At 46.4% G+C, this 18,840-nt stretch overlaps 1 protein-coding gene across 17 annotated transcripts in view; it reads right to left on the bottom strand.

The window, feature by feature from the left end:
• The window catches only part of OTOF (otoferlin), a 298,562-nt gene extending 286,341 nt beyond the window's left edge, over nt 1-12,221 (bottom strand). For all 17 annotated transcript variants that reach the window (XM_077291809.1, XM_077291810.1, XM_077291826.1 and 14 more), the window contains exon 1: nt 12,049-12,221. In XM_077291809.1, coding sequence (XP_077147924.1) covers nt 12,049-12,127 — 79 coding nt within the window. In that variant the 5' untranslated portion in view covers nt 12,128-12,221. The remainder of the gene's footprint in view (nt 1-12,048) is intronic.
• Nucleotides 12,222-18,840: the final 6,619 nt, after the last annotated feature.

Genomic DNA, 18,840 nt, shown 5'->3' with positions numbered 1-18,840 from the left:
CAGTGGCGGAGGTCAGGCTGGCCTGGGACTACTCCGTGCCTCATTATATCCCAATATTTCTGGACGTCATACTCCCAGAGCTGAGCTCGTCTCCAGGATTTCCAGAGATGAAGCAGCGTTGACATGCCATTATTGCGTTACATTGTGTTCTCCGTCCATCCATCACCCGCTTGTCGATGGTGATTGAGTAAATTGCTCCCTAAGCTCCGGCCTCTCTGTCACCTCCATCTATTGATTAAACCGAGAGCAAAACAAGGATCTTACTGCCGAAACCCCCAAGAGCTGAACGTGAATGAACTCCGGCGGATGGAGGGAGGAAGATGTCACCATGGAGGATGCGGAGTAGACCTGGCAGCTCGCTCCGGCTGGGGACTTCCAGTTATTGGCCTTCATGGTATTCAGGGGGTTGATGGAAATGTAATTAGGCAGGGTTGTAAAAACATGTCAGCCCTCTTCTAGGAACTACACCACACCTGTCCATGGGTTCTGTCTGGCATCGCGGATCAGCTTCATACAACTCAATGGGACTGAATGGACTTTGATGGTGAGATTTGGTTGGTCACCACATGGACGGTCAGAACTAGTCTCAAACCCAACAACGTCCTTTGAAGACTACAAAAGTTGGTGAGATGTCTCCATACAAAATAGTATCTCTAAGAGGCTCGATCTACTTTGGTTTTCCACTCCCTTTACCAGCTGGAAAGCCCAAGAACACACCATGATCAACGACCAACAAAATCCATCCCACCCAGTTTCTTTCGAATGGTGTCTCTAAGATGACGAACTGTTTGTTAATTTAACACTAAGTTGAAAAAGGCCTCAAGGGTCATGGAGACTCCATGTTTTTTTACAGGGGGATTCAGGGATTGACATTGGCCCCACCAAGACTTATCTTTGAAATATTTCCACCCGTTAGATTTGACCACTAAAACAGAGGTGGCGTTTGAAGTTCTTGGACTCCAATGCCAAATTTCTACCTTGGCCCTTGACTTAGTAGGAGGCATTTTCGTTCCCTATGTCAAGTTTGTACATAATAGGTTTGTTGTCCACTTATGGGTGCTTGGTTCATTCACAAAAAGAGATCCAGTTGTCACCAGCACCTTATTTAGCCACCACACTAAAATGGATGAAGAACAGCGAATGGTTGGTATTGGAAGATGCCCAACAGAAGAGCAGCCCAAACCCAACACGCCAAGATCAAACCGGTAAAATCAGAGCAGGATTGGTTTCAGCCAGGTGGCCAAGAAAAGGATGGATGCAACCAAAGAGAACAGGTGACCAGAATCCTTCACAAATGTGAGATTATTGCAAATTTTGGTAAAATTTGGGGAAATAGTTTTCCCAAAATACTTCTGCTTTCATGCTATGGGGATTGTCCCAGCCTAAACAAATCGTCACCAAACCACTGTTTGGCTCATTAATGTAAGATTGGAGCCGGTCAAATCACTGGGACCTCTACTGGATCAGGACTTGGAGTTGATAAACTGGTGGTGGGTTGTGCACATGGACAAAGTTGGCTGACCTGCTGGCTCATGTAGCTCCTCCTGGGCAGGATTGCAGCTAAGGGAGAACCATTGGAAACCTGTGATCAGCGTTGGTTCCAGCGGGGTGGCCCCCATGGTTCTAACATTTGTGACCTGTTTAAAGGGCTGTGACGATGGCCCTGTTTTGTCAAGAGACACCCAAATTCTCATCCTGTTGAGAGACTTTCAGGAACTGTTGTTTTCTTCCTACAAATGGAGAACAAATGTTGGTCAGAAGAAAGGACCCAAATCTGTGCTCCTTATGGAGGGCTGACTTGTGGGCCCAGGGACACCAGGACCATCTGCTTCTACGCTCCATGGGTTTCATTGAATCCTCGGCAGCCACTTCAGTCCCCATGTGATCCTTCATTTATTTATTTATAATTCTCAGTTAATGGTCCTGTGCATTATCTGTGAGTACAGCTGGATGATCTCCATGGCGCGCTGCCAGAGTAGAACATCATCAGCTGCCGAGCGGCTCCATCCATGCACAATATATCGTCTGCATGGTGCTCCGATATCAGTATATTGTGATCTTCATGCCTGAGATGAGGGGTTGATAATGATCGGCAGATGTCAAACTGCCCAAACATCTAGTAATGGGGTGCCGACCTCAATGGCTACCAGAGCCCCTGCTGCTCCACTACAAGAACATCTAAAAAGGTCTGCAACTTTCTAGTAGACTTTGTGCTTCAATTCCTCCCACTCACTGACAGCAAGCAGAGGTTGTGTAAATATAAGGAACTTCAATAACTCTGTGATTACTTTACAGTCTCTTTTATAGTCAGTACATGATAGTGGATAGCAATCCTGTCCATCAGCGCCTCCCAGTGCAGAGCACTGCGCATGCGCCAGTTTCCGGGTTGCCCGGGCTGTATGCCAACATGCCCATTACCCAACACCTGTACTATTACATATTAGGGGGCAGTCTGCATCTCTCTGCCTCTGCGAGAGGGGAATGAAGCTGCAGTCTCTGGCTCTGTGAGAGGGGAGGAGGGGGATGAAACTGCAGTCTCTGGCTCTGTGAGAGGGGAGGAGGAGGATGAAGCTGCAGTCTCTCTGGCTCTCTGTTAGAGGGGAGGAGGAAAATGAAGCTGCAGTCTCTGACTCTCTGTTAGAGGGGAGGAGGAAAATGAAGCTGCAGTCTCTCTGGCTCTCTGTTAGAGGGGAGGAGGGGGATGAAGCTGCAGTCTCTGGCTGTGTGAGAGGTCAGGAGGGGGATGAAGCTGCAGTCTCTGGCTCTCTGTGAGAAGGGAGGAGGAAAATGAAGCTGCAGTCTCTCTGGCTCTCTGTTAGAGGGGAGGAGGAAAATGAAGCTGCAGGCTCTCTGTTAGAGGGGAGGAGGAGGATGAAGCTGCAGTCTCTCTGTGAGAGGGGAGGAGCGGGATGAAGCTGCAGTTTCTGGCTCTCTGTGAGCAGGGAGGAGGGGGATGAAGCTGCAGTCTCTCTATGAGAGGGGAGGAGGAGGATGAAGCTGCAGTCTATGGCTCTGTGAGAGGGGAGGAGGAGGATGAAGCTGCAGTCTCTCTGGCTCTCTGTTAGAGTGGAGGAGTGGGATGAAGCTGCAGACTCTAGCTCTGTGAAAGGGAAGAAGGAGGATGAAGCTGCAGTCTGTGCCACTCTGTGAGAGGGGAGGAGGATGAAGCTGCAGTCTCTCTGGCTCTATGATAGGGGAAAAGGGAGATGAAGCAGCAGTCTTTGTCTCTCTGTGAGAGGAGAGGAGGAAAATGAAGCTGCAGTCTCTGGCTCTCTGTGAGAGGGGAGGAAGGGGATGAAGCTGAAGTCTCTTATGAGAGGGGAGGAGGAGGATGAGGCTGCAGTCTCTCTATGAGAGGGGAGGAGAAGGATGAAGCTGCAGTCTCTCTGGCTCTCTGTGAGAGGGAAGGAGGAGGATGAAGCTGCAGTCTGGCTCTGTTAGAGGGGAGGAGGAGGATGAAGCTGCAGTCTCTGGCTCTCTGTGCAAGGGGAGGAGGAGGATGAAGCTGCAGTCTCTGGCTCTCTGTGAGAGGGGAGGAGGAGGATGAAGCTGCAGTCTCTGGCTCTCTGTGAGGGGAGGAGGAGGATGAAGCAGCAGTCTCTGGTTCTCTGTGAGAGGGGAGTAGAAGGATGAAGCTGCAGTCTCTGGTTCTCTGTAAGAGGGGAGGAGAAGGATGAAGCTGCAGTCTCTGGCTCTCTGAGAGAGGGGAGGAGAAGGATGAAGCTGCAGCCTCTGGCTCTCTGTGAGAGGGGAGGAGGAGGATGAAGCTGCAGTCTCTGGTTCTCTGTGAGAGGGGAGGAGAAGGATGAAGCTGCAATCTCTGGCTCTCTGTGAGAGGGGAGGAGGAGGATGAAGCTGCAGTCTCTCTGGCTCTGTTAGAGGGGAGGAGGATGAAGCTGCAGTCTCTCTGGCTCTCTGTGAGAGGGGAGGAGGAGGATGAAGCTGCAGTCTCTCTGGCTCTGTTAGAGGGGAGGAGGAGGATGAAGCTGCAGTCTCTGGCTCTCTGTGAAAGGGGAGGAGGAGGATGAAGCTGCAGTCTCTGGCTCTCTGTGAAAGGGGAGGAGAAGGATGAAGCTGCAGTCTCTGGCTCTCTGTGAGAGGGGAGGAGGAGGATGAAGCTGCAGTCTCTCTGGCTCTCTGTGAGAGGGGAAGAGGAGGATGAAGCTGCAGTCTCTCTGGCTCTGTTAGAGGGGAGGAGGAGGATGAAGCTGCAGTCTCTGGCTCTCTGTGAAAGGGGAGGAGGAGGATGAAGCTGCAGTCTCTGGCTCTCTGTGAAAGGGGAGGAGGAGGATGAAGCTGCAGTCTCTGGCTCTCTGTGAGAGGGGAGGAGGAGGATGAAGCTGCAGTCTCTGGCTCTCTGTGAGAGGGGAGGAGGAGGATGAAGCAGCAGTCTCTGGTTCTCTGTGAGAGGGGAGGAGAAGGATGAAGCTGCAGTCTCTGGCTCTCTGAGAGAGGGGAGGAGAAGGATGAAGCTGCAGTCTCTGGCTCTCTGTGAGAGGGGAGGAGGAGGATGAAGCTGCAGTCTTTGGTTCTCTGTGAGAGGAGAGGAGGAGGATGAAACTGCAGTCTCTGGCTCTGTGTGAGAGGGGAGGAGGAGGATGAAGCTGCATTCTCTGGTTCTCTGTGAGAGGGGAGGAGAAGGATGAAGCTACAGTCTCTGGCTCTCTGTGAGAGGGGAGGAGAAGGATGAAGCTGCAGTCTCTGGCTCTCTGTGAGAGGGGAGGAGGAGGATGAAGCTGCAGTCTTTGGTTCTCTGTGAGAGGAGAGGAGGAGGATGAAACTGCAGTCTCTGGCTCTGTGTGAGAGGGGAGGAGGAGGATGAAGCTGCATTCTCTGGTTCTCTGTGAGAGGGGAGGAGAAGGATGAAGCTGCAGTCTCTGGTTCTCTGTGAGAGGGAAGGAGGAGGATGAAGCTACAGTCTCTGGCTATCTGTGAGAGGGAAGGAGGAGGATGAAGTGCAGTCTCTGGCTCTCTGTGAGAGGGGAGGAGGAGGATGAAGCTGCAGTCTCTCTGTGAGAGGGGGAGATGACTTCCTGAATAATTTGAAAACACCACTTTGAATGAAGAAATAAGTTCACTTTCAGGGTGCAGCTGGTCACACCTGGGTCCCGGTGTCTAATGGGGCACAGAGGTCCCTCTGTCACATAAGAAGCCCCTACAGTAGTATCATACAGGACACAGAGATAGCTGGAGGCTTGTCACTGACTTTACACTGAGGCCAGGTGTAGCAAAGTCTGACGCTGCAGAGCTGATACTCAAACATGTCGACTTCAGCTCTGCTACACCACGCTGTACAGGACATACTCAGCTCTGCTACACCACGCTGTACAGGAAATATTCAGCCCTGCTACACCACGCTGTACAGGACATACTCAGCTCTGCTACACAACGCTGTACAGGAAATATTCAGCCCTGCTACACCACGCTGTACAGGACATACTCAGCTCTGCTACACCATGCTGTACAGGACATACTCAGCTCTCCTACACCATGCTGTACATCACATATTCAGCTCTGCTACATCACGCAGTACAGGAAATACTCAGCTCTGCTACACCACGCTGTACAGGACATACTCAGCCCTGCTACATCACGCTGTACAGGACATACTCAGCCCTGCTACACCACGCTGTACAGGACATACTCAGCCCTGCTACACCACACTGTACAGGACATATTCAGCTCTGCTACACCACGCTGTACAGGACATACTCAGCTCTCCTACACCATGCTGTACAGGACATATTCAGCCCTGCTACATCACATATTCAGCTCTGCTACATCACGCAGTACAGGAAATACTCAGCTCTCCTACACCATGCTGTACAGGACATACTCAGCCCTGCTACATCACGCTGTACAGGACATACTCAGCCCTGCTACACCACGCTGTACAGGACATACTCAGCTCTGCTATACCACGATGCACAGGACATACTCAGCTCTGCTACACCACGCTGTACAGGACATACTCAGCCCTGCTACACCACGCTGTACAGGACATATTCAGCCCTGCTACACCACGCTGTACAGGATATATTCAGCTCTGCTACACCACGCTGTACAGGACATATTCAGCTCTGCTACATCACGCTGTACAGGACATATTCAGCTCTGCTACATCACGCTGTACAGGACATATTCAGCTCTGCTACATCACGCTGTACAGGACATATTCAGCTCTGCTACATCACGCTGTACAGGACATATTATATTCAGCTCTGCTACATCACGCTGTACAGGACATACTCAGCCCTGCTACACCACGCTGTACAGGACATACTCAGCCCTGCTACACCACGCTGTACAGGACATACTCAGCCCTGCTACACCACACTGTACAGGACATACTCAGCTCTGCTATACCATGATGTACAGGACATATTCAGCTTTGCTATACCACGCTGTACAGAACATACTCAGCTCTGCTACACCACGCTGTACAGGACATATTCAGCTCTGCTACACCACGCTGTACAGGACATACTCAGCTCTGCTACACCACGCTGTACAGGACATACTCAGCTCTGCTACACCACGCTGTACAGGACATACTCAGCCCTGCTACATCACGCTGTACAGGACATACTCAGCCCTGCTACACCACGCTGTACAGGACATACTCAGCTCTGCTACACCACGCTGTACAGGACATACTCAGCTCTGCTACACCACGCTGTACAGGACATACTCAGCTCTACTACACCACGCTGTACAGGACATACTCAGCTCTGCTACACCACGCTGCACAGGACATACTCAGCCCTGCTACACCACACTGTACAGGACATATTCAGCTCTGCTACACCACGCTGTACAGGACATATTCAGCCCTGCTACATCACATATTCAGCTCTGCTACATCACGCAGTACAGGACATACTCAGCTCTGCTACACCACGCTGTACAGGACATACTCAGCTCTGCTACACCACGCTGTACAGGACATACTCAGCCCTGCTACACCACGCTGTACAGGACATACTCAGCTCTGCTACACCACGCTGTACAGGACATACTCAGCTCTGCTATACCACGATGCACAGGACATACTCAGCTCTGCTACACCACGCTGTACAGGACATACTCAGCCCTGCTACACCACGCTGTACAGGACATATTCAGCCCTGCTACACCACACTGTACAGGACATACTCAGCTCTGCTACACCACGCTGTACAGGACATACTCAGCCCTGCTACATCACGCTGTACAGGACATACTCAGCCCTGCTACATCACGCTGTACAGGACATATTCAGCTCTGCTACATCACGCTGTACAGGACATATTCAGCTCTGCTACATCACGCTGTACAGGACATATTCAGCTCTGCTACATCACGCTGTACAGGACATACTCAGCCCTGCTACACCACGCTGTACAGGACATACTCAGCCCTGCTACACCACACTGTACAGGACATACTCAGCTCTGCTATACCATGATGTACAGGACATATTCAGCTCTGCTACACCACGCTGTACAGGACATACTCAGCTCTGCTACACCACGCTGTACAGGACATACTCAGCCCTGCTACACCACGCTGTACAGGACATACTCAGCCCTGCTACACCACACTGTACAGGACATACTCAGCTCTGCTATACCATGATGTACAGGACATATTCAGCTCTGCTACACCACGCTGTACAGGACATACTCAGCTCTGCTACACCACGCTGTACAGGACATACTCAGCTCTGCTACACCACGCTGTACAGGACATACTCAGCTCTGCTACATCACGCTGTACGGGACATATTCAGCTCTGCTACATCAGACTGTACAGGACATATTCGGTACTGCTACACCACGCTGTACGGGACATATTCAGCTCTGCTACATGTGATACTCAGCCCTGGAACCTCCTTAGTATATTACATATCGGTATGGTGCCCGGAAGCTGTGCGGGATACGGTGACCCTCGTGGGCAGGCAGTAATGTCCACTGGCCATCTTCATTGGTAATGTCTGCAGATGATCTATCACAGAGATATCAATGAACAACGATGTCTATGGTCCTGAAAGGTACCTGCTTTACAAGATGTCTATGGTCCACGATGGTCCTTACATCACTAGATGTCCATGGTCCATGATGGTCCTTACATCACTAGATGTCTATGGTCCATGATGGTCCTTACATCACTAGATGTCTATGGTCCAGGTCAGTCCTTACATCACTAGATGTCTATGGTCCACGATGGTCCTTGCATCACTACATACCTACGTCCTTACATTAGAAGAAGTCTATGTACCAGGTTGGTCCTTATGTCAGTAGATGCCTTTGGACAAGGTTGGTTCTTACATCAGAAGAAGTCTATGGTCCAAATTGGTCCTTATATCAGTAATTGCTTATGGTCCGTGATGGTCCTCATATCATGGTCTATGTTGATCCTTACATCACTAGATGTATATGTTCCAGGCTGGTGCTTACATCACCAGATATCTATGGTCCAGGTCAGTCCTTACATCACCAGAACATTATGGTCCAGGTTGGTCCTTACATCACTAGATGTCTTTGGTCTATGATGGTCCTTACATCACTACATATCTATGGTCCAGGTTAGTCCTTACATCACTAGATGTCTATGGTCCAGGTTAGTCCTTACATCACTAGATGTCAATGGTCCAGGTCAGTCCTTACATCACTAGATGTCTATGGTCCAGGTTAGTCCTTACATCACTAGATGTCAATGATCCAGGTCAGTCCTTACATCACTAGATGTCTATGGTCCAGGTTAGTCCTTACATCACTAGATGTCTATGGTCCAGGTCAGTCCTTACATCACTAGATGTCTATGTTCCAGGTTGGTCCTTACATCACTAGATGTCAATGGTCCAGGTCAGTCCTTACATCACTAGATGTCTATGGTCCAGGTTGGTCCTTACATCACTAGATGTCAATGGTCCAGGTCAGTCCTTACATCACTAGATGTCTATGGTCCATGATGGTCCTTACATCACTACATACCTATGGTCCAGGTTCGTCATTACATTAGAAGAAGTCTATGAAACAGGATGGTCCTTATGTCAGTAGATGCCTTTGGACAAGGTTGGTTCTTACATCAGAAGAAGTCTGTGGTCCAAATTGGTCCTTATATCAGTAATTGCTTATGGTCTGTGATGGTCCTTATATCAGTACATGCCTATGGTCTATGTTGATCCTTACATCACTAGATGTATATGTTCCAGGCTGGTGCTTACATCACCAGATATCTATGGTCCAGGTCAGTCCTTACATCACAAGAACATTATGGTCCAGGTTGGTCCTTACATCACTAGATGTCTTTGGTCTATGATGGTCCTTACATCACTACATATCTATGGTCCAGGTCAGTCCTTGCATCACTAGATGTCTATGGTCCAGGTTAGTCCTTACATCACTAGATGTCAATGGTCCAGGTCAGTCCTTACATCACTAGATGTCAATGGGCCAGGTCAGTCCTTACATCACTAGATGTCTATGGTCCATGATGGTCCTTACATCACTACATACCTATGGTCCAGGTTCGTCATTACATTAGAAGAAGTCTATGAAACAGGATGGTCCTTATGTCAGTACATGCCTTTGGACAAGGTTGGTTCTTACATCAGAAGAAGTCTGTGGTCCAAATTGGTCCTTATATCAGTAATTGCTTATGGTCTGTGATGGTCCTTATATCAGTACATGCCTATGGTCTATGTTGATCCTTACATCAGTAGATGTATAGGTTCCAGGTTGGTCCTTACATCACTAGATGTCTATGGTCCAGGTCAGTCCTTACATCACTAGATGTCAATGGTCCAGGTCAGTCCTTACATCACTAGATGTCAATGGGCCAGGTTGGTTCTTACATCACTAGATGTCTATGGTCCAGGTCGTTCCTTAGATAACTACCACAGCATGGTGGCTCAGTGGTTAGCACTGCAGCACTGGAGTCCTGAGTTCAAATTCCACCAAAGAAAACATCTGCAAGGAGTTTGTATGTTCTCACCGTGTTTGCATGGGTTTCCTCCGGGCACTCCGGTTTCCTCCCACATTCCAAAGACATACTGATAGGGAATTTAGATTGTGAGCCCCATCAGGGACAGCGATGATATTGTGTGCAAACTGTAAAGCGCTGCGTAATATGTTGGCACTATATAAATAAAAACATTATTATTATTACCACTAGATGTCTATGGTCCAGGTCGGTACTTGCAGAATTAGATGTCTATGGTCCAGGATCGTCCTTACATCACTGGACGCCTATGGTCTAGGTTGATCTTTACATCACTAGATGTTTATGATCCAGGTTGGTCCTTGCATCACTAGATGTCTATAATCAAGATCTATCCTCACATCAGTAGATGCCTATGGTCCATGATGGTCCTGATATCACTTAGATATCTATGGTCCAGGTTGCTCCTAACATCAGTAGCTGTCTATGGTCCAGGTCGGTCTTTACATCACTCGATGTCTTTGGTCCAGGACAGCTTTTACGTCATTAGAGGTTTATCATCCAGGACCGTATTCATCACTAGATGTCTGTACTCCAGGTTGGTCCTTACATCACTAGATATCTACGGTCCATATTGGTCCTTACACCAGTAGATGTCTACGGTCAAGGTTGCTCCTTTCATCTCTAGATGACTATGGTCCAGGTTGCTTCTTACATTACTGGATGCCTATGGTCCAGATTGGTCCTTACGTCACTGGATGCCTATGGTTCAGGTCGTTCCCTACATCAGTAGATATCTATGGTCGAAGTCGATCCTGTCATCACTAGAGTCTATGGTCCAGGTTGCTCCTTACAATACTAGATGCCTATGGTCCAGGTTGTTCTTTACATCACTAGATATCTAAGATCCAGGCTGATCCCTACATCACTAAATGCCAATTGCCCAGGTTAATCGTTATTTCTCTAGATGTCTATGGTCAAAGTCGGTCCTTTCATTACTATATGACTAGGGTCCAGGTTGGTCCTTACATCACTAGATCTCTATTGTCCAGGTTGCTCCTTACACCATTAGAGGCCTATGGTCCCTGTTGCTCCTTACATCAGTAAATGTCAATGGTCCAGGTTGATCCTTACATCACTAGATGCCAATGACCCAAGATAATAGTCATGTCACTAGATATCTATGGCCCTGGTCAGTCCTTTCATCACAACTTGCCTATGGTCAAGTTTGCACCTTACACCACAAAATGCATATGGTCTCGGTTGCTCCTTACATCAGTAGATGTCTATGGCCCAGGTCGGTCTTTACATTACTGGATGTCTATGATACAGGTTGGTCCTTATATCACTACATACCTATGTTCCAGGTTGGTCCTTACATCACTAGAGGTCTATGGTCCAAGTCAGTCCTTACATCACTAAATGTGTATGGTCCAGGTTGATCACTTGATGCCTATGGCCCAGGTCGATTGTTACTTCACTAGATATCTATGACCCTGGTCAGTCCTTTCATCACTAGTTGCCTATGGTCTAGGTTGGTCTTTCCATCACCATATTTCTGTGGTCCTGGTTGCTCCTTACACCACTAGATGGGTATGAGATAGGTTGGTCTTTACATCACTAGATGTCTATGCTCTAGGTGGTCCTTACATCACTACATGCCTAAGATCCAGGTCGTTCCTTACATTACCAGATGTCTATGGTCCAGGTTGGTCCTAACATCAGTAGATGTTTATGGTCTTGTTTTGTTCTTTTATCATTAGATGTTTATGGTCCTGGTTATTCCTTACATCACTAGATGACTATGGTCCAGGTTGGTCCTTCCATCACCAGCTGTCGATGGTCCAGGTTGATCCTTTCATCACTAGGTTTCTATGGTCCGGGTCAGTTCTTACATCACTAGATGCCTATGATCCAGGATGGTCCTTAGACCGTTAGATACCTATGGTCCAGGTGGGACCTTGCAGAACCAGCCCAGGGTTACGGTGGGCTCCCCATCACCTTCTCCCTCCTCCAGTTCTGCAGAGAACTTTTCCTTCTCCCCCTCCCACACATCTATACACACAGTCATGCTCCATCCCTCCGATGGTATATGCTGGAATAACTGGAGTGTTGGGCGCTTACCTCGGAACGCCACTTTGGCGATGCGGTCGCCCTTTCCCCGTAGCTCCGTCACTGTCTTCAGGTGAACTATCAAAGCCATAGTTGGGGGGATCAGTCATCCAGCAAGGAGAAGAGCGGCTAATCCTCAGCTGCTGCCAGAGCTGTGCGCCTCTGGCTCTCATACACTGTACAATGAGGGAAGACGAGGAAGGGGGCTGCCCATGGAGTGCCAATCTCCTCCCTCCGCACTGACTCTCCGGATAACTCGGGCCATTTTTTCCTTCCTTTTGCAGATAGGAGACCTGTAAATAATTCACAATGGTCTCCAGCCAGATGCAATGGTCTCTGCTTTCAGCACAATAAACAATGAATAGGGGGTGATGACCACAAAGGGTTAAGTGTATGGGATGAGCGCAGCAAATAGGGCCACCGGCGACTAACCCTGTGGGGCGCCGTCCTACTATTTTACACTTACAGGATAAGGAGACCTCCAGCTTCTGTGCGATGGATGTTCCTTGTAGTACCGCCACCACTATGGATGATATTGGGGGGTGAGAGACCTGCAGCCCCCCACACTGAGGACAAGCGACCTAAAGCCCCTCAGTATTACTGGCAGGAGCTGCCCAGCCAAGAAGACGAAAAACAGTCATATACCCAACACGTTCCCCCGCGCACCTGTGCTGCCTCCGCGCACCTGTGCTGCCTCCGCGCACCTGTGCTGCCTCCGCAGCAGTGCCCCGCCGGTCTCTGCACTTCTCTCTGCAACGATGACGTCCCGACACACACGAGACCGCTGCACCCACATATCACACTATATGGCAGTATTATATGTGCTCTACATAGCAGTGTTATATGTGCTTTATATGGCGGTGCTATATGTGCTTTACATAGCGGCGTTATATGTGCTTGATATGGCGGTTACATGTGCTTTACATGGCGGTGTTATATGTGCTTTATATGGCGGTGTTATATGTGCTTTATATGGCGGTGTTATATCTGCTTTATATGGCGGTTACATGTGCTTTATATGGCGGTGTTATATGTGCTTTACATAGTGGTGTTATATGTGCTTTACATAGCGGTGTTATATATGCTTTATATGGCAGTGCTATATGTGCTTTATAAAACGGTGTTATATGTGCTTTATATGGCGGTGTTATATGCGCTTTATGTGGCGGTGCTATATGTGCTTTACATAGCGGTGTTATATGTGCTTTATATGGCGGTGCTATATGTGCTTTACATAGCGTGTTATATGTGCTTTATATGGCGGTTACATGTGCTTTATATGGCGGTGCTATATGTGCTTTACATAGCGTGTTATATGCGCTTTATATGGCGGTGCTATATGTGCTTTACATAGCGGTGTTATATGTGCTTTATATGGCGGTTACATGTGCTTTATATGGCGGTGTTATATGTGCTTTATATGGCGGTGCTATATCTGCTTTAGATAGCGGTGTTATATGTGCTTTATATGGCGGTTACATGTGCTTTATATGGCGGTGCTATATGTGCTTTACATAGCGGTGTTATATGCGCTTTATATGGCGGTGCTATATGTGCTTTACATAGCGGTGTTATATGTGCTTTATATGGCGGTTACATGTGCTTTATATGGCGGTGTTATATGTGATTTATAGCAAGTAATGGTAAACTGACTGAACAGCAATCTAGTCTGAACTGGTGCATAACCAAAAAACAACTTACGGTACATAGCAAATAGATAATGGCTGCACTCAACTGTCAAGGTAATCTCATGGATCGGATGGGTCTCTATGCTTTATGCCCTTTATATAGCGGTGTTATATGTGCTTTACATAGCGGTGTTATATGTGCTTTATATGGCGGTGTTATATGTGCTTTACATAGCGGTGTTATATATGCTTTATATGGCGGTGCTATATGTGCTTTATAAAACGGTGTTATATGTGCTTTATATAGCCGTGTCATATGTGCTTTATACGGCGGTGTTATATGCGCTTTATGTGACGGTGTTATATGTACTTTACATAGCTGTGTTATATGCGCTTTATATGGCGGTGCTATATGTGCTTTAGATAGCGGTGTTATATGTGCTTTATATGGCGGTGTTATATCTGCTTTATATGGCAGTTACATGTGCTTTATATTGCGGTGTTATATGTGCTTTACATAGCGGTGTTATATATGCTTTATATGGCAGTGTTATATGCGCTTTATGTGGCGGTGCTATATGTGCTTTACATAGCGGTGTTATATGTGCTTTATATGGTGGTGTTATATGTGCTTTATATGGCGGTGTTATATGCGCTTTATATGGCAGTGTTATACGTGCGTTACATAGCGGTGTTATATGCGCTTTATATGGTGGTGCTATATGTGCTTTACATAGCGGTGTTATATGTGCTTTATATGGCAGTGCTATATGTGCTTTATATGGCGGTGTTATATGTGCTTTATATGGCGGTGTTATGTTCTTTATATGGCGGTGTTATATGTGCTTTACATGGCGGTGTTATATGTGCTTTATATGGCGGTGTTATGTTCTTTATATGGCAGTGTTATATGTGCTTTATATGGCGGTGTTATATGTGTTTTACATTGCGGTGTTATATGTGCTTTATATGGTGGTGCTATATGTGCTTTATATGCGGGTGTTATATGTGCTTTATATGGCGGTGTTATATGTGCTTTACATAGCGGTGTTATATGTGCTTTATATGGTGGTGCTATATGTGCTTTATATGGCGCTGTTATGTTCTTTATATGGCACTGTTATTTGTGCTTTATATGGCGGTGTTATATGTGCTTTATATGGCAGTGTTATATGTGCTTTATATGGCGGTGTTATATGTGCTTTATATGGCGGTGTTATATGTGCTTTATATGGCGGTGTTATATGTGCTTTATATGGCGGTGTTATATGTGCTTTATATGGCGGTGTTATATGTGCTTTATATGGCAGTGTAATATGTGCTTTATATGGCGGTGTTATATGTGCTTTATATGGCAGTGTTATATGTGCTTTATATGGCGGTTATTTGTGCTTTATATGGCGGTGTTATATGTGCTTTATATGGCGGTGTTATATGTGCTTTATATGGCGGTGTTATATGTGCTTTATATGGCAGTGTAATATGTGCTTTATATGGCGGTGTTATATGTGCTTTATATGGCAGTGTTATATGTGCTTTATATGGCGGTTATTTGTGCTTTATATGGCGGTGTTATATGTGCTTTATATGGCGGTGTTATATGTGCTTTATATGGCGGTGTTATATGTGCTTTATATGGCAGTGTTATATGTGCTTTATATGGCAGTGTTACATGTGCTTTATATGGCAGTGTTACATGTGCTTTATATGGCGGTGTTATATGTGCTTTATATGGCGGTGTTATAATCAGTGTGTTGTAATCAGTGTGTGTTCATAAAAGCTGAGTCAGTTTCTGGAATCCAGACAGACTCTTGCATCTTTCATCCAGCCACTGACGTTTCTGGATTGTGAGTCATGGGGAAAGCAAAAGAATTGTCAACGGATCTACGGGAAAAGGTAGTTGAACTGTGTAAAACAGGAAAGGGATAAAAAAGATATCCAAGGAATTGATAATGCCAGTCAGCAGCGTTCACACTATGATTAACAAATGGAAAATCAGGGGCTCTATAAACACAAAAACACGGTCATTTAACCCCTTAGTGACAGAGCCAATTTGGTACTTAATGACCGAGCCAATTTTTACAATTCTGACCAGTGTCACTTTAAGAGGTTATAACTCTGGAACGCTTTATCGGATCCCGCTGATTCTGAGATTGTTTTTTCGTGACATATTGTACTTCAAGTTAGTGGTAACATTTCTTCGATATTACTTGCGATTATTTATGAAAAAAATGGAAATATGGCGAAAATTTTTAAAATTTTGCAATTTTCAAACTTTGTATTTTTATGCCCTTAAATCAGAGAGATATGTCACAAAAAATAGTTAATAAATAACATTTCCCACATGTCTACTTTACATTAGCACAATTTTGGAAACAATTTTTTTTTTGTTAGGGAGTTATAAGGGTTAAAAGTTGACCAGCAATTTCTCATTTTTACAACACCATTTTTTTTTAGGGACCACATCTCATTTGAAGTCATTTTGAGGGGTCTATATGATAGAAAATAACCAAGTGTGACACCATTCTAAAAACTGCACCCCTCAAGCTGCTCAAAACCACATTCAAGAAGTTTATTAACCCTTTACGTACTTCACAGGAACTGAAACAATGTGGAAGAAAAAAATGAACATTTAACTTTTTTTTGCAAACATTTTACTTCAGAACCATTTTTTTTAATTTTCACACGTGTAAAAACAGAAATTTAACCACAAATTTTGTTGTGCAATTTATCCTGAGTACGCCGATACCCCATATGTGGGGGTAAACCACTGTTTGGGCGCACCGCAGAGCTTGGAAGTGAAGGAGCACCGTTTGACTGTTTCAATGCAGAATTGGCTGGAATTGAGATCAGACGCCATGTCGCGTTTCGGGAGCCCCTAATGTGCCTAAACAGTGGAAACCCCCCACAAGTGATACCATTTTGGAAACTAGACCCCTTAAGGAACTTCTAGATATTCGGTGAGCACTTTGAACCCCCAAGTGCTTCACAGAAGTTTATAACGTAGAGCCGTGAAAATAAAAAATTGCATTTGTTTTCACAAAAATGATTTTTTCGCCCACAAATTCTTATTTTCACAAGGGTAACAGGAGAAATTAGACCACAAAAGTTGTTGTGCAATTTCTCCTGAGTACGTCGATACCCCATATATGGGGGTAAACCACTGTTTGGGCGCACGCACCGCAGAGCTTGGAAGAGAAGGAGTGCCGTTTTACTTTTTCAATGTAGAATTGGCTGGAATTGAGATCGGACGCCATGTCACGTTTAGAGAGCCCCTGATGTGCCTAAACAGTAGAAACCCCCCACAAGTGACCCCATTTTGGAAACTAGACCCCTTAAGGAACTTATCTAGATGTGTGGTGAGCACTTTAAACCCCCAGGTGCTTCACAGAAGTTTATAACGTAGAGCCGTGAAAATAAAAAAATCGCATTTTTTCTACAGAAATGATCTTTTTGCCTCCAAATTTTCATTTTACCAAGGGTAACAGGAGAAAATGGACACCAGAAGTTGTTGTACAATTTGTCTTGAGTACGCCGACACCCCGTATGTGGGGGTAAACCACTGTTTGGGTGCATGGCTGAGCTCGGAAGAAAAGGAGCGCCATTTGACTTTTCAATGCAAAATGACTGGAATTGAGATCGGACGCTATGTCGCGTTTGGAGAGCCCCTGATGTGCCTAAACAGTAGAAACCCCCCAAAAGTGACCCCATTTTGGAAACTAGACCCCCCATGGAACTTATCTAGATGTGTAGTGAGAACTTTGAATGCCCAAGTGCATCACAGAAGTTTATAATGCAGAGTCGTGAAAATAAAAAATATTTTTTTTTTAACAATAAAGATTTTTAGCCCCCAAGTTTTTATTTTCACAAGGGTAACAGGAGAAATTGGACCCCAAAAGTTGTTGTCCAATTTGTCCTGAGTATGCTGGTACCCCATATGTGGGGGTAAACCACTGCTTGGGCGCACGGCAGAGCTCGGAAGGGAAGGAGCGCCATTTTGGAATGCAGACTTTGATAGAATTGTCTGCGGGCGTTATGTTGCGTTTGCAGACCCCTAATGTACCTAAACAGTAGAAACCCCCCACAAGTGACCAAATTTTGGAAACTAGACCCCCTAAGGAACTTATCTAGATATGTGGTGAGAACTTTGAATGCCCAAGTGCTTCACAGAAGTTTATAATGCATAGTAGTGAAAATTAAAAAATATTTTTTTTTCCCACAAAAAAGATTTTTAGCCCCCAAGTTTTTATTTTCACAAGGGTAACAGGAGAAATTGGACCCCAAAAGTTGTTGTCCAATTTATCCCGAGTACGCTGATGCCCCATATGTGGGGGTAAACCACTGTTTGGGCGCACGGCAGAGCTCAGAAGGGAGGGAGCACCATTTGACTTTTTTAGCGCAAAATTGGCTGTCGTGTTTGGAGACCCCCCTGATGTACCTAAACAGTGGAAACCCCCAAATTATAACTCCAACCCTAACTCCAACACATCCCTAACCCTAATCTTAACCCGATCCATAATCCTAATCACAACCCTAACGATAATCACAACCCTAACCCCAAAACAGCCCTAATCTCAACCCTAACCATAACCCTAATCAAAACCCTAAATCCAACACACCCTTAACCCTAATCCCAAACGTAACCCTAATCCCAACCCTAATCCAAACCCTAATCCCAACTCTAACCCTAACTTTAGCCCCAACCCTAACCCTAACTTTAGCCCCAACCCTAACCATAACTTTAGCCCCGTCGTCACAAAAAAAGTTCAATGTAACCTTTTTTTTGTACGTCGCGTCCGCCATTTCCGCGCATGCGTGGCCGTAACTCTGCCCCCTCCTCCCCAGGACATAGACTGGGCAGCGGATGCGTTGAAAAACTGCATCCGCTGCCCACGTTGTGCACAATTTTCACAACGTGCGTCGGTACGTCGGGCCGACGCATTGCGACCGCCCCGTACCGACGCAAGTGTGATAGAAGCCTAAGGCTACTTTCACACTAGCGTCGTACTCGGCCCATCGCAGTGTGCCGGGCCGACGTACCGACGCTAGCGTTGTAAGCGCCGCACAATGGGTGCAGCGGATGCTGTTTTTTCAACGCATCCGCTGCCCCATGCGCGGTCGGAAATGGCGGACACGTCGCACAAAAAAGTTACATGTAGCTTTTTTTGTGCCGACG

This window comes from Ranitomeya variabilis, chromosome 2 (assembly GCF_051348905.1).
Source record: "Ranitomeya variabilis isolate aRanVar5 chromosome 2, aRanVar5.hap1, whole genome shotgun sequence".
NCBI classification, from domain to species: Eukaryota; Metazoa; Chordata; class Amphibia; order Anura; family Dendrobatidae; genus Ranitomeya; species Ranitomeya variabilis.
Note: the sequence above shows the minus strand (reverse complement) of the source record. Positions and strands in the feature narration are given on the sequence as shown.